Genomic DNA, 14,107 nt, shown 5'->3' with positions numbered 1-14,107 from the left:
TGTCGCTTCTCTTTTAGTGCACTGGTTTTAGTCTTGTTTCAATAATATTATCATGGTGGTGGACTAAGATGCAGGATGTTCACTGGTGAGTCCCATTCTTCAACGGCTTTTCTAATCACAGTAGTCGCTGAGGAATGTGCATCTATTACAGCTGCTGTCGTTGGATTAATGTTGAGATTGATGCGCAGGGCTTCAGTAGCTTCACATTCCAGTAAGTAGTGGAATAGTGGCGTCTCTGCCTCTGTTCTACAGATGACACTCTTTAACTATTCGGTTTATTATCTCCCAGCAGCACTTGTATCCAAGTCTGAGTCTGTGTATGGCTACTGCAATGTCACTGGATGTCTTTTTGTCAGGCTTGAAAGAGTAGTACCCAGTGGCTTGTTTGTACTATATCGCAGTGGATCTTCCTTCCGCTACTTTGGCTCTGTGACGGCATTTGATAGTTGGGAGTATTTTCTTCCTGATTTGTTCCTTAATATGTGAAAAACGTGGAGGTATCTGAACCTGTACAACAGGTTGAGCAGTGGCAGTATTTACTAGTGAGTCTGCCTTATCATTACCATCTATGCCAATGTGACTTCATATCCAATTTAGGGTGATTTACAGCCCTAGATTATGGGCTTCTTTTCCTATATGCTGGATTTCTGTGAGGCATTGTATATTATCTCTGTGCTGACTGGATAGCAATGCCTGGAGCGAAGATTTAGAGTCGGTATGAATCATGACATCATGTAAATTATTCTCAATTGTATAGTTTATGGCCTCCTTCAGGGCATATAATTCTGTTTGCAATGTTGAGCACCCACTATTCATGCTCCAGTAAGCTTCATGGTTGTTAGTGTGAATTGCTGCCCCAGCAGAACCTCTTTCTTGATCAACTGATCCATCTGTAAAGATGTGAGTCGTTGTAGGCCTTGAGATGTTTTTCATTTGTCGTTTTATGACTGCTTTGAGCCTCTGCGAGACACAGGCTGATTTTTTAACTGGTAATCCTTCAATGACTATCTTTAGACTCGATTCTTCCCATGGAGGAGGCTGCCAAAAGTGTTGGTATGGTTTATCTTTTCCTTTGTTTTTCTTGGTCCATTTCAAGTCCACTTTCTCTAGAATCTTCACTAGATTATCCGTCCATGCACTTGTTCTATATTGAAGGTTTCTCTGAAGCGATCTGTATATGATATCTTTGACAGTCTGGCAGTGGCTCCACAAGTTTTGCTGTTATGGTGGCTATCCTTTGTTTAATCCTGTTTTCTAAGGCTGGTAAGTTGGTTTCCATTCGTAGCTTCTCTCGACGTGTCCTTATTGGGGCTCCCAACATTGTTCTGAGGGCATCATTTTGAGACACTTCCAGTTTCTCCCATTGGTTATCACTGAGGGATGTAAGATCAGGAGCAGCATAGCCAATGAGTGAGCTAACTGCTTGAACATAATACATTTTGAGTATTGATGGAGATGCATCATCTCTAAGACTTCTCAGGGAGCGCAAAGCTGAGTTTCTAGCTTTATAACGTTGCCGAAGATATTCAATTTCTTGAGTGAATTTCAACTAGCTGTCTATTTTAACTTCTAGGAATTGAAAAGAGGTAATCCACTCAATTTCATGACCTTGTATTGTGAGCCTGATATCTTTAGTTCCTATTTTAACGACCATTGCTTTGTTTTTATTGTTGTTTATTTTCACTGCTGTGCATTCCGCTTCCCTGTGTCTCTTCTCTTTCGCTAGCATATTTTAAGCTCGTGTGTTGCGCTCCACCTCTACTCTCCCTTCCCTGCTTTCTCAGTCTCACAACCGTTTCCAGGCCTTAGACTCGGACATTCCCACAGCCTCCTCCCCTGTTCCTTTACATTCTGAACCAAGGGGTCCTCCTCCTGGTTCTCCATCTGGTCTTTCCCTCCTTCCTTCCCTGCCTACCATGTCGCCTTTCTCATCTCCCCCCGATCCTTCTTCTCAGCCCACCCCCCTGTCTCTTGACTCTCCATGCCACCTGCCTGTCCAGGCTGCTGTCCATCATCCTCCCAGCAGTGTTCATGTTGTTCGCCCCCGTTCTCCTTCTCCTGTTGAGACAATATAGACTGTCGCATTAAAATGTTGCTGCCACACCTGTCTCCTGGCTGTGTAAGCCTGGCTGCTCTCCTTCTTCCTCCCCTGCCGGTAGGAAAGCATCACTTTCTCCCCCACCCTCCACCTCCGACTCTATCACTGCATCCCCCTCCCATTTCGGTGGTCGGGCCCCCTGTCCCAGCTGTGGAGGTTCCTCTACCCCTCGATTCTCTCTCGGTCGCTGCCCTTGCTGAGGTGCGCTCCCTGCGTTTCTGCCTCCCCCTCCATCTGCTTCCCTTGACCGCCCCTCTCCATTGCCTCCTCTTGCTCCAGACCCTGTCCGTCTGCCTCTGGTCCGTCCTCCAGCTCCCTTAAATCCATCGTCCTTGATAAATTTACGCATTGCCCTCTAACCCTAATTTCATCGATCATGATCTTTAGTATGCTGTTTTCTTCTTTGCCTTTGTTTTTTCATTGTTCTCTGTTGCTGTTCTCTCTCCTTTTGGCAATGTCTATTCCTCAATGGAATATTTGTGGATTTTATGCCAACTTCCATGAACTCCAGTTTCTGATAACTCAGTTTACACTGCTTTGTGTGCGTCTCCAGGAGCCGATGTTTGGTGCTCGTTCTGGTCACTTTCAAGGGTTTTCCTTTCTCTCCCCTACCTCCAGCTTTTGCTGGGGCCCATATCTTTAGTGATCTCTTGATTCGTACTGATATTACCTTCGTCCCCCTACTTTTTCAGTCGCCTATCCAATGTTCTGCAGCCTGAATCTTTGTAAGTAAATGGTATACGGTCTGTTCCATTTATCTCTCTCCAAATGTCCCACTTTCTCTTCCTGATCTTAAGCACCTGTTTACCTACTTACCAATATCACCCAACAGGAGCCCAACACCCAACTCAACAAATCACCCAACAGGAGCCTCTGCTCCTGTTGGGTGATTTCAACTGTCGGCATACCCTCTTGGGTAATGTTCGGACAAACACCAGAGGCTGCTTTCTAGAACCATTTGTCCTCTCCTCTTCCCTGTCTCTTCTGAATTCTGGTGTACCCACTCATGTGGACTCCCGCACTCGCTCCCTCTCCTGTCTTGATCTTTCTCTCTGTGCGTCATCTCTTTACTTATATTTCACGTCCTGTCCCCATTCTACTTGAGGAGCAGATTGGCACACTCTCCTCAGTTTACATTCCTCTCTCGTACTGTCTAAACTTGATAATGGTTGCCCTAATTACTCGTCTGTTTCTCCTTCTACTTTTTGCCATCTTGATGCTCTGCACCATACTGGGTTATGCCTCCGTTCTGGTGCCTTTCGTTCAACTCCTACTCTAAGTCTGTATGTTGAAACTGGCGTCCTGTCTCTCTAGGACCACCGTTCGCTACTGTCTTCGCTACGTTGTGCGGTCCTTACAACACTCTCACTCTCGCCTATGTCGTGTTTTGACTTTTGCCCCTCCTGTACTCCCTATGCTCTTTCACCACTTCCTTCTTTCTGTACGGATGTCTCGCCTACAAAATTCTCTTTCGGTTAGTATTACCAATATTTCTCCTTGTGCCGTTCCGTCCTTGCACCTGTGGATGGTCCCACATCCTAAAGTTTATAAAACTTTGATCCACCTCGACCTAAAGCTATTACCCATTCTACAGTTCTGAAACACCTTTTCCTTTAACACTTTTCTTCACACTCCGCTCCATTTCCGTCTTCACCGATGAGTCTGACTCTGTGTAGGCTGCTCTTTTATTTTTCCTGACCACACTTTGTGTCGCCTGCCTCTGGAGACTAGCATCTTCACGGCAGAACTTTATGTTATTCTGTATGCTCTTCGGCAACTGCTTTTTTGCTGTCAATCCTCCTTTGTTGTTGTAGTTGACTCTCGCAGTATCCTTATGGCTCTGGAGTCCTTTAATCCAGTCCATCCGGTGGCAGTCAAGATTCAACATTGGCTGTTTCTTATCTACAGTAGATTTAAGACAGTGGAGTTTCGCTGGGTTCCCAGCCATATTGCTGTGTTCTTAAATGAACGTGTGGACGCTGCCGCTAAGGAGGCTATCCGCACTTGTCCTATCTCCCGTAAGGGTATTCCTTATTTCGACTCTTACCCAGTTATTCATTTCTCCATCCTTGCCCGTTGGCAGGGTTGTTGGTCTTCTGTTGCTGGGAACAAACTGCGTGCTCTTAAGATTAGTGCGTCCCTATGGCCTTCCTCCTTCCACCGTAACCGTCGGTGGGAAACAGTTCTGGCGAGGTTACGTATTGGCCATACACATTTAACTCACAGGCACGGTAATAAATGGAGTGCCGCCCGGCTCCTTATTGTCAAAATTGCATTGTCCCTCTTACGGTCATGCATATCTTTGTTGAATTTCCTGATTTCATCAATGAGCATATGTCTTGCTTCCCGACCGTCTTTGTAGTCACTTGTCCCTCGATAGAATTCTTGGTTAATCGGATACATTTGATATCGTTCGCCTTGTGCATTTTTGTTCTCATATTGGCATCCTTAGTGATATTTAGCGCCCTATGATTATTCCACACATTTGATGGTGCTACATTGCCTTCCCGGCGTGGTGCCTTCATTTGATAAATGCTTACTTAACAACTGTTTGTCCCTTCATCAGTATAAAGAAAATCATTGGCTTAAAAAATGAAACTAAAAATTTACATCTGAACATGCCTATTAAATATATTTAATGATTAATTTCACTTTCCATTAAATTCAATATTATTGGATTATTGCTATTAGTTTAATATAGTTTTATAAACGGATACGGAAAATAAATATTCTACATATAAAATACTTGTGAATGATGCTTCATCTTTGTAGCCTTGTCTGTAACTGGCCTATATTTTCTATTGAAATCATTATACATGACATTTCTTATTCAAAGTCAAAATTTATTAGTGCAGGATTGATTCTCTTTGATACATATAATTTAAAGAAAAAGAAAATTTGCAGTGTTGAATAAGAAAGTGTTTGATTGCTGCTACAAAACTTTTACAATACTCATGTCACAAAACCTATTAGATCTTCACATTTGTTCACTGTGTTGAGATTTTTGTTATTAAAAAAATCATTATTGTATTTTATCATAAGGTTATCTGCTGGTGAACTCTCAATCCAGCCACTGCACAACAGCTGGGCATCACAGGCACTAAGCACATATTATTGCTACTTTCCAACCCCCGAACCCCAGCCAAAAATCTCCAACTCTTAACGTCCTCCACCAATAAACCATCACTTACGTGTTTGTTGAATAAGTTTAAACGTTTTTACAGGTCTTTCTGTTCATTTGTTATTTCATTTGTAGCCACCATGTGGCCGGTGCGTTTGATATCATAGTTTAGAAAAGACTTTAATATATGCCTTTCAATAAGTATATTTTTTTTACCTTCTGAGCAGTTATTACTGGAAGGTGAGTAACCTACATTATTTCTCTTTGATACACATTAAAATACTATATTCCCACAGACGATGAGGACGTGTGCAGCCGGGCACCAGAGAGTGAAGAGATCAACATGACTATCAGTATCCTCTCTTGCGGCGCCAAGACCATTGTGTAGGTGCCACACTTTTCTCTTTGCTTTTGATTTAGTTTTTATTCTGTATTCATTTAATGCCATCATTACCCTGTTAGCCATTTTCAGAAGATAGAGAAGGGGAAAGGAATAAAATAACCAGGAGAAAGCGACAAACCAATACGACTTTTGAATACTTCGAAGGGATCAGGATAATGATTTGGGATCGGACCGGGAGCCCAAAAGGTTGGGTATCTTCCCAGTGTCTGAGTAGCTGAGCTATCTTAAGGTTGGAGAAGCACATTAAAAGTGAAAAATATAGTGAAAGGATGTTATAGATCATTTTAAATAAAAATCTCTCTCATGCATTATATCGTTTACAAAATACAGCATCACTGATAAACAAACACTAACACAATCTAGCAGTTACCAAAACCCCAGCGGTGCAGATGACCAGTTGTCCGGATTCTCGTTAATTGTAATATACATTACGCTGTAATACTTCCCACCCTTTTTCTAAACCACGTTCTGCCAGTATTATTGATCATCCGCAGCTCCTTCTACACTCAAATTCCAACTCGTGCACACTGTCTACCAGTCTACGGTCATACATTTTATTAGAATTAATAGAATCTATATGAATAAAAACGGAAATGTTAGTTTGTTCAAAATCGCTAATCTCCAAAAGTTCTTCACCGGTTGCTTTGAAATTTTCACACAACGTTCCATTCACATCCGAGCAGGTTTTTATATATATATATACTATATAGATGTCACGTCTGTGATGGTAAAAAACATGCTTTTCTGAGAAACTGTGTTTTTCATGTGTTTTTCATGTGAAGGGAAATCTTCGAAACTCTTTACCGATTGCTTTGAAATTTTGACACAACGTTGTATTCGAATAGGTGCGTCTTTTTATATATCTACTATATACATGCCTCACCTGTGACAAGAAAAAAACATGCTACTTTTGAAAAACAGCGCCATGTGTTGCACATAATGGCAACATGTATGTTATACTAAATATGTCACGAATTCCATTTCAATGTTTCCGATTGCATTGATAAATTATATTTTCATAGATTTCAATTTATTTTATTTTTTAGTGAATTATTTTGTGTGATATTGTGTTGAAATTGAGCTGTGTTGTTTACCATACCATTCATTTCGTAAATATAAGTATAGATGCCACTACTGTGACAGGTAAAACTATGCCCATCTTGAAAAATAGCGCCATCTGTTGCATGTAAGAGCAACACACATGATATACTTTGTTATGTTACAATTCCATTTCAATGTTTCTGATTGCATTGATAAATTGAATTTTCATAGATTTTGATTTATTTTCATTTTAATTTAATTATTTTGTGTGAATTGCATTGGAATTGAGCTGTTTTGTTTACCAGACTGTACATTTCGTGAGTATAGTTTATTTTTATATTTATTCATATTTTCATTTCACTTTTTAACTGTTTTTCTTATATTTCAGTGATGGGAACATCAGATCACTTGATGTTCCCAATTTTCTAATGGGAACATCAGACCATTTGGGAAGGCACCGGAAGTGGGAGTGGGAAATGGTGGAGATTACGGGGGGACGGAAGTGAGAGATGGTGTGGAGGACGAGGGGACAAGAGAGGGGGTAAAGGTGGGGAAGGACGAGGGGACGGGGGAGTTTAGGATGGTGGGGACGAGGAGATGGGGGAATGGAGAATGGTGGGGAGGACAAAGGGGACAGGGGAGTGGGGCATGGTGGGAAAGAAGAGGGGATGGTGGAGTGGGGAGGACGAGGGGACTGTAGAGTTGGGAATGGTAGGGAGGCCGAGGAGACGGGTGAGGAGGTGGTGAGGACTGGGGGGACAGGGAAGGTTGCTGTGGCTCAGCAACGCACATGCGTTGCTGAGCCACAGCAACGCGTGGCCAGGTACTGCTAGTTAAAAAAAAAACTAGGAATGTCGAGACAAAATATTTTTTTTAGAATTGGTTTATAATTATTTTCTAAGCATATCATCATCATGGGTGACGCCTTGTCATGGTTAGGGGGAACTTTTATGTGCTGTTCTCGGGCGGGTACATGAGTAGGGGGGGGGGGAGACTGTCCCCATCTCTTTCCTGTTAGGACGGTTTAGGGACGTAAACGTCCACATCACTGGATCAACTATTAAGAACGGGTTTCCTGTATAATTGGTTTTAGGTGTCCAGGCTGGGTCTTTGCATCCTTGTGGGTGAAGGATTGATATCCCTGTTGTCAGGGCTCCCTGACAACAAGGAAGTCAGTAGTCTTCCTTGTTGAGAACGAGGACCATCGATTGGGATGACGCAGCCATGCAATCCTGGGGCGGTCTTACAGACAAATCCCAGTATCCAATTTGCTTCATTGTATTCACACAGTTGTATTCACCTAGTTGTGCTGGCGGGGTTGAGGTCTGCACTCTTTCGGCCAGCCTCTCAACTGTCAATCAATCAATTGTTACTAACTACTAACTAACTACTCCCCTCTCCCCCCCCCCACACACATACACACACCCCAGGAAGCAGCCCGTAACAGCCGTCTAACTCCCAGGTACCTATTTACTGCTAGGTAAGAGGGGCATCAGGATGAAAGAAACTCTGCCCATTGTTCCTCGCCGGCGCCGGAAATCGAACCTGGACCACAGCATTACGTGTCCAGCGTACTGTCCACACAGCCACGGCTCCCCGAGTGTCATTGTGCTCCTGATGCCTTGATTTTTAATTTTTTGTTTGTATTACAGAAGCTTAAAACGCATACATTGCTCAACATTAATCTGCATCTGCTAATCTTTTGTCCATTCTTAACTATGAACATATTTTCCGTTTTGCTGTTGTATCATGTGCAAGTTTTGGAAATGTTGCTCCTTCATCCTGTATGTAAATGTTTTATATACATATAAATATGTAGAATTAAGATATATTAATATATAATTAAGAACTCTATTCACCCGCCCAGGATACGAATCCATGTCGCCCAGGATCACACCCAATCGAATACCACCACCTCACCAATGATCCTCTATAAGGATTGGCTAGTTATGGAACTTATTAATTAAGCTCTATTACTAACCAACTATGGGCTCACTATAGCCCATGCTACATGGACATTTCGTTCTGAGTAGCTACATACAAAACATACTAACCAACCCCCAACGATACTCATGGTACAATTTAGGTAGAGTTTTTAAGAAAATTCCCCCTTCCTGTCCGGCCCGTTGTTGCCATGATGGGGCTTGGTGGGCAGCTGCCGGAGTGTGATGCTCCATGGGACAGTCCTGTGTCCTTTTGTGGCCTTATGCTCCTGCTGCTGTTCTCACGAATTCTGCTGGACGACTTTTCCTTTTTCTTTTGTTTTGTTTTTCTCCCCCTTCCTTCTCCTTTCTAATTGTCATTTCCCACCGACCTTTTGCCTGTTTTGATTCTTGTTTCGGCCTTCTTTTGTTTTGACGCCCGGGTGTTTGAGGAGGCATACTCTTGCACCCATAGAACTGTAGTACCCAATGTCTCGAGTGAAGGGGAACCTTTTATATCCTTTTCAATCCTCCTTTCATCACCGAACTCGATCTCGACGGACTGACGGTTCTTAAGGTGGTGTTTATGGGGCGTATACTCACAACGCACCCCTAGGGGACCCTGGCCAGATCAGCAACATGTCTCTTGTTTGGTGTCTTGCCTCTAATTGTGGCAGAACACAATTGTGGTGGGTGTGGGGGTACATTTATGAATAAAAGTCTGACCTTTCGTCCTTATGTCGAATTCTGTTCCTCTTATACCTTCTCGGGCTAGTGGAGTGGGCGACCAAGCCTCCAAGTCGGACCCTGTTGGAAGACTGGGCTCTATAGCCCCCGCTGCATTTGGCCCCGACTTTGCTCCTCCTTTGACCATTCTGACTACTCCCCTAGGCTCCCCTCCCTCTTTTGTGGTTGGGTCGAGCCTCAAGCCCCAAGTGCTGACCATCTCGTCCCCTGGCAGGGCTCAGTCTCTCATTGTGACTACTGCGCCTTTTAACCCCCTCTTTCTCTCTGGGGGTTCTCAATGCCGTCCTCGCCACAGCCGCACTTGCTCGATCCCTTCCTGTTCTGATGCGTACCAGGCATTGTTTAGTTCCGCTTCGTGGGCCAAATACTTCGATCTCCTCCCTCTGGATTCTATGCCTCCTGACGATTTTTCCCTCCATAGGTACCTTGTTGATCCAGTAGATGCCTCTGATATTTTCAACCCCACCCATCTTGGAACACGTGTCATTGCTGCGGGTGGCTGCAGGATGCAGCCACCCGCTTGGCCACCTCATCCTACCTTATCGAGACTCCTGTTCGGGTCTCCAAGAACGTTCGGCTGAATGCCAGTGTTGGCACTATTCTCCTCCCACTCCATGTTGCAACCGGTGTTAAGAATCTGCAGGACTGCCACGAAGATATTCGGCATATCCTCGAAGCTCAGGGCCATTTTGTCCTCCAGGTCAACACGTTTACTCGTCCCCCTCGTGGTCGTCGCCGTCAACCCTTTCGGGTTGTGAAGATTACCTATGATAGTAGGTCCCTTCCACCCTCTGTCATTCTTGCTGGTGCCAGGTGCTCTGTCCAGGAGAACATCCCTTCTCCTCGGCTATGTAATAAGTGCTGGAGGTTTGGGCATGGTACCCTCCGGTGCTCCAGTACTGTCTCTCTCTGTCCCTTGTGTGGGGACGAAGGTCACTCTAAGTCGGAGTTCACTTCTCCCCGGGCTCACTGCCTCAATTGCAGTGAGGCCCATCCTACCTTCTCCCGCACGTGTGTACATTTCAAACTTGAGGCAGCCGTTCTCACCTTGAAGCACCGGGAACGTTTGTCTTTTCCTGAGGCGAGGCGCCAAGTCCGCCATCTCGCCCCTTTCACTAGTTTCTCTTCTGTTCGAGTGTTGCGCTCTTCCTCTCCTCGTCCTTCCCGCCTTCCTCAGTCTCACAACCGTTTCCAGGCCTTAGACCCAGACACGCCCACCGCCTCCTCCTCTGTTCCTGTAAGTTCTGTCCCGAAGGGTCCCTCTCATGGTTCTCTGTCTGGGGTTCCCCTTCTTTCTACCCAGTTTGACTTGTCGTCCTGTGTCTTCTTCTTCGTCTCCCTCCGTTCCTCCTTCCCATCCTTCTCCTCCATCTCTTAGCTCTCCACGCCACCTGTCAGTGCGGGCTGATGTCCATCACTCTCCCAGCGGCCATCGTGTTGTTTGCTCTCGTTCTGCTTCTCCTGTTGAGACGCTTGAATCTGTTGCCCAGTACATTGTTGCTGGGACGCCTGTCTCTTTGAGTCAAAAGCGAAAGCCTGGCTCCTCTCCTTCCTCCTCCTCGGCGGGTAAGAAGGCTTTGCTTTCTTCCTCACCCCCTACCTCTGACTCTCTCGCTCCATCCCCTTCCGCTTCGGTGGTTTTGCCCCCTGTTCCTGATGGAGGTTTCTTTGGTCCCCGCTTCTCTCTCGGTTGCTGCCCTTGTTGAGGTGCACTCCCTGGTTTCTGCCCCACCTGCTGCTGTCATTAACCCATGGCTATTCTTTTCTTCTGCCTTCCTCCCCCTCCCCCCCCCCCTCCCGGCTTTTGCTGGAGCCCGTTCCTCTTGTGCTCTTATGATTCATTCCGATGTTCTCTTCGTCTCCCTACTTTTTCCGTCGCCTCTCCACTGCTCTGCTGCACGTGACTTTGTGGGTATATGGTACATGGTTTGTTCCATTTACCTCCCCCCAAATGTCCCGCTTTCTCTTCCCGATTTTAAACACCTACTGGACTCCTTGCTAGAGCCTGTGCTCCTGCTGGGTGATTTTAATGGTCAACATACCCTCTTGGGTGATGTTCTTACAAACACCTGGGGTCACCTTCTCGCACCGTTTATCCTCTCTTCTTCCCTGTCTCTTCTGAATTCTGGTGAGCCCACTCATTTGGATTCTCGGACTCACACCCTTTCCTGTCTTGATCTTTCTCTCTTCTCGTCGTCTCTTTACTTGGATTTCGTGTGGCGAGTTCTAGATGACCTCCATGGCAGTGACCATTTCTCCATCCTTGTTACCTTTTCACTTTTCACCCACCCTCTCCTCTCCTTCCCTAGGTGGCAGTTTGCTAGGCAGACTGGACCCTATTTACCCTCCGTGCTGCTCTCTCTGACCTCTCCCTTCTGCCTCTCCCTCGTGCCCATCTCCTTTTTCATGAAACCATCTTCGACGCTGCCCTCCGCTTTATTCCTCGTTCTTCGTCTCAGGGACCACGTAAGTGCTTTCCATGGTGGAATGTGGACTGTACTCGGGTTGTCCGCTGTAAGCTTGCAGCCTGGAAGAGAGACCGCCGCTGGCAGACGGCGGATTATTTTGTTTTGTTTTGGAAGGCGAATGTGGTGGCCCGTAGGGCCATCCGTACAGCTAGGTGTGAATGTTGGAAGTCTTATGTTTCCACTATTACGTTCGAAACTTCTCTGCCGCAGATCTTGAAGCGTGTCTGCAAGATAGCGGGTAAGTTCATTCCCAATGTCTCGCCGGTCCTTCACCTCTGTGGTTCTCTTGTGGCAGATCCGTTCTAGGTCGAGACTGAACTGGGTTCCCACTTTTTTTCTGTTAGCTCTGGTTCTCATCTTCCTCAATCTTTCTGTCTTCGTAAACCTGTCCTTGAAATTAGCCCTTTAGATTTCTGCTTCTCAGGCTTCCCTATAATGATCCCTTCTCTCTCTTTGAATTTCAGTCTGCCCTGGCTTTCAATTCTACTGCGGCGGGCTCCATTGGCATTCATTATGAGATGCTTCGCCATCTCCCTCCGTGCACCTCTCAGTATTTGCTGAGTCTGTATAATCGGATCTGGGAGTCGTCGTCAGTCCCTGAGGACTGGTTCGATGCCGTTGTCCTCCCTGTTTGGAAACCAGGGTCTCTTCAGACATCCCCTAAGGACTTTCGCCCTATTGCCCTCACAAGTTGTGTCTGCAAACTCTTTGAACGTATGGTTAACGTTCGTCTGCTGTGGTTCTTAGAACACTATCACCACCTCTCCCCTTCCCCATATGATTTTCGCAAATGCCGAAGCACAACAGATGTCCTCGTGAACTTGGAGGTCTATATATTTGTACTGCTTTTGCTGCGAAGACCTCAATTGTTGCCATTCTTTTTGACCTCGAAAAGGCTTACGACACCACTTTGCGATATCATATTCTGTCCCAACTTCATTCTTTTGGCCTTTGTGGTAATCTCCCTCTCATTGGCCAAAGCCTCCTTTCTCGTCATTCCTTTCGAGTGAGACTTGGTACTACGCTCTTTGCCTTTTTTCAGCAATATGAGGGTGTGCCCCAAGGTAGTGTTCCGAGTACTACTCTTTTTCTGGTTACCCTCAATGGTCTTCTTTCTTCTCTTCCTTCTGATGTCTTCTCCACTCTCAATGTCGACGATCTTACCCTTTGCTGTCGGGGTCATGATTCGCCTCTCCTTCAACAGCGGCTTCAACTTGCGATTGATGCCGTGTCGTCTTGGGCCACCGATCATGGCTTCCGGTTCTCTAGATCTAAGACTTGTGCTATGACTTTTACTTGGAAGCGTGTCGTTCTTCGTTCCTCTTTGTCGCTTTATAGTCAACCCCTTGTGTAATGGATTCCGCTAAGCTTTTAGGGTTAATCTTTGACACTCGTTTGTCTTGGTCCGCCCATATCTCTTACCTGCGTGTTGAATGCTCTCAGACCCTTACCCTCCTTAAGATTTTGTCCCATACTTCTTGGGGGGCAGATAGGCGCAAGCTCCTCGCTTTACATTCCTCTCTCGTCCTGTCTAAACTCGATTATGGTTGTTTTGCTTAATCGTCTGCTTCTCCTTCTACTCTTCGCCATCTTGATGCTTTGCACCATACTGGGTTGCGCCTCAGCTCTGGTACCTTTCGTTCGACTCCCGTCCTCAGCTTGTATGTTGACACTGGCTTCCTATCTCTCCGGGACCGCCGTGATTGCAACTGTCTTTGCTGTCTTGCGCGGTCCTTGCAACATCCTTCCTCTTGCCTCTGTCGTTCTTTAACTTTTACCCCTCCTGTGGTTGCTGTTCCTCTTCACCACCTCCCTCTTTCTGTCCGGTCCGCTTACAGAATTCTCTTTCAGTTCGTATTCTAATGTATCTCCTCGTGTTGTTCTTTCTTTGCCCCTGTGGAGAGTCCCCCTTCCGAAGATTTGTACATCCTTAACTCGCAGCTCTAAAGCTTTTACTCCTCCTACGGTTCTGAAACGCCTTTTCCTTGAGCACTTTTCTTCGACATCCCACATCGTTTCCATCTTCACTAATGGGTCAAAGTCTGCGGATGGTGTAGGCTACTCTGTTGTTTTTCCTGACAGCACTTATATGTGTCGCCTACCTCTGGAGACTAGCATCTTTACAGCGGAACTTTATGCTATTCTCTACGCTCTTCTTCTCCTGCTTTCTCGTTGTCAGTCTTCCTTTGTAGTTGTTGTTGACTCTGGTAGTGCCCTCATGGCTCTCGAGTCCTTTAATCCGGTCCATCCAGTGGGTGTCGAGATTTAGCATTGGCTGTTTCTTCTTTCCAGTAAATTTAAATTAGT

The 14,107-nt window shown here is 45.5% G+C and overlaps 1 protein-coding gene across 5 annotated transcripts in view; it reads left to right on the top strand.

Annotated features, from left to right (window-relative positions):
- The window catches only part of LOC123771293 (serine protease svh-1), a 199,357-nt gene that overhangs the window by 153,804 nt on the left and 31,446 nt on the right, over window positions 1-14,107 (top strand). For all 5 annotated transcript variants that reach the window (XM_069305112.1, XM_045763773.2, XM_045763774.2 and 2 more), the window contains one exon: window positions 5,516-5,603. In XM_069305112.1, coding sequence (XP_069161213.1) covers window positions 5,516-5,603 — 88 coding nt within the window. The remainder of the gene's footprint in view (window positions 1-5,515; window positions 5,604-14,107) is intronic.

This window comes from Procambarus clarkii, chromosome 54 (genome assembly GCF_040958095.1).
Source record: "Procambarus clarkii isolate CNS0578487 chromosome 54, FALCON_Pclarkii_2.0, whole genome shotgun sequence".
NCBI lineage: Eukaryota > Metazoa > Arthropoda > Malacostraca > Decapoda > Cambaridae > Procambarus > Procambarus clarkii.
This window is presented reverse-complemented; position numbering and strand designations above follow the sequence as displayed.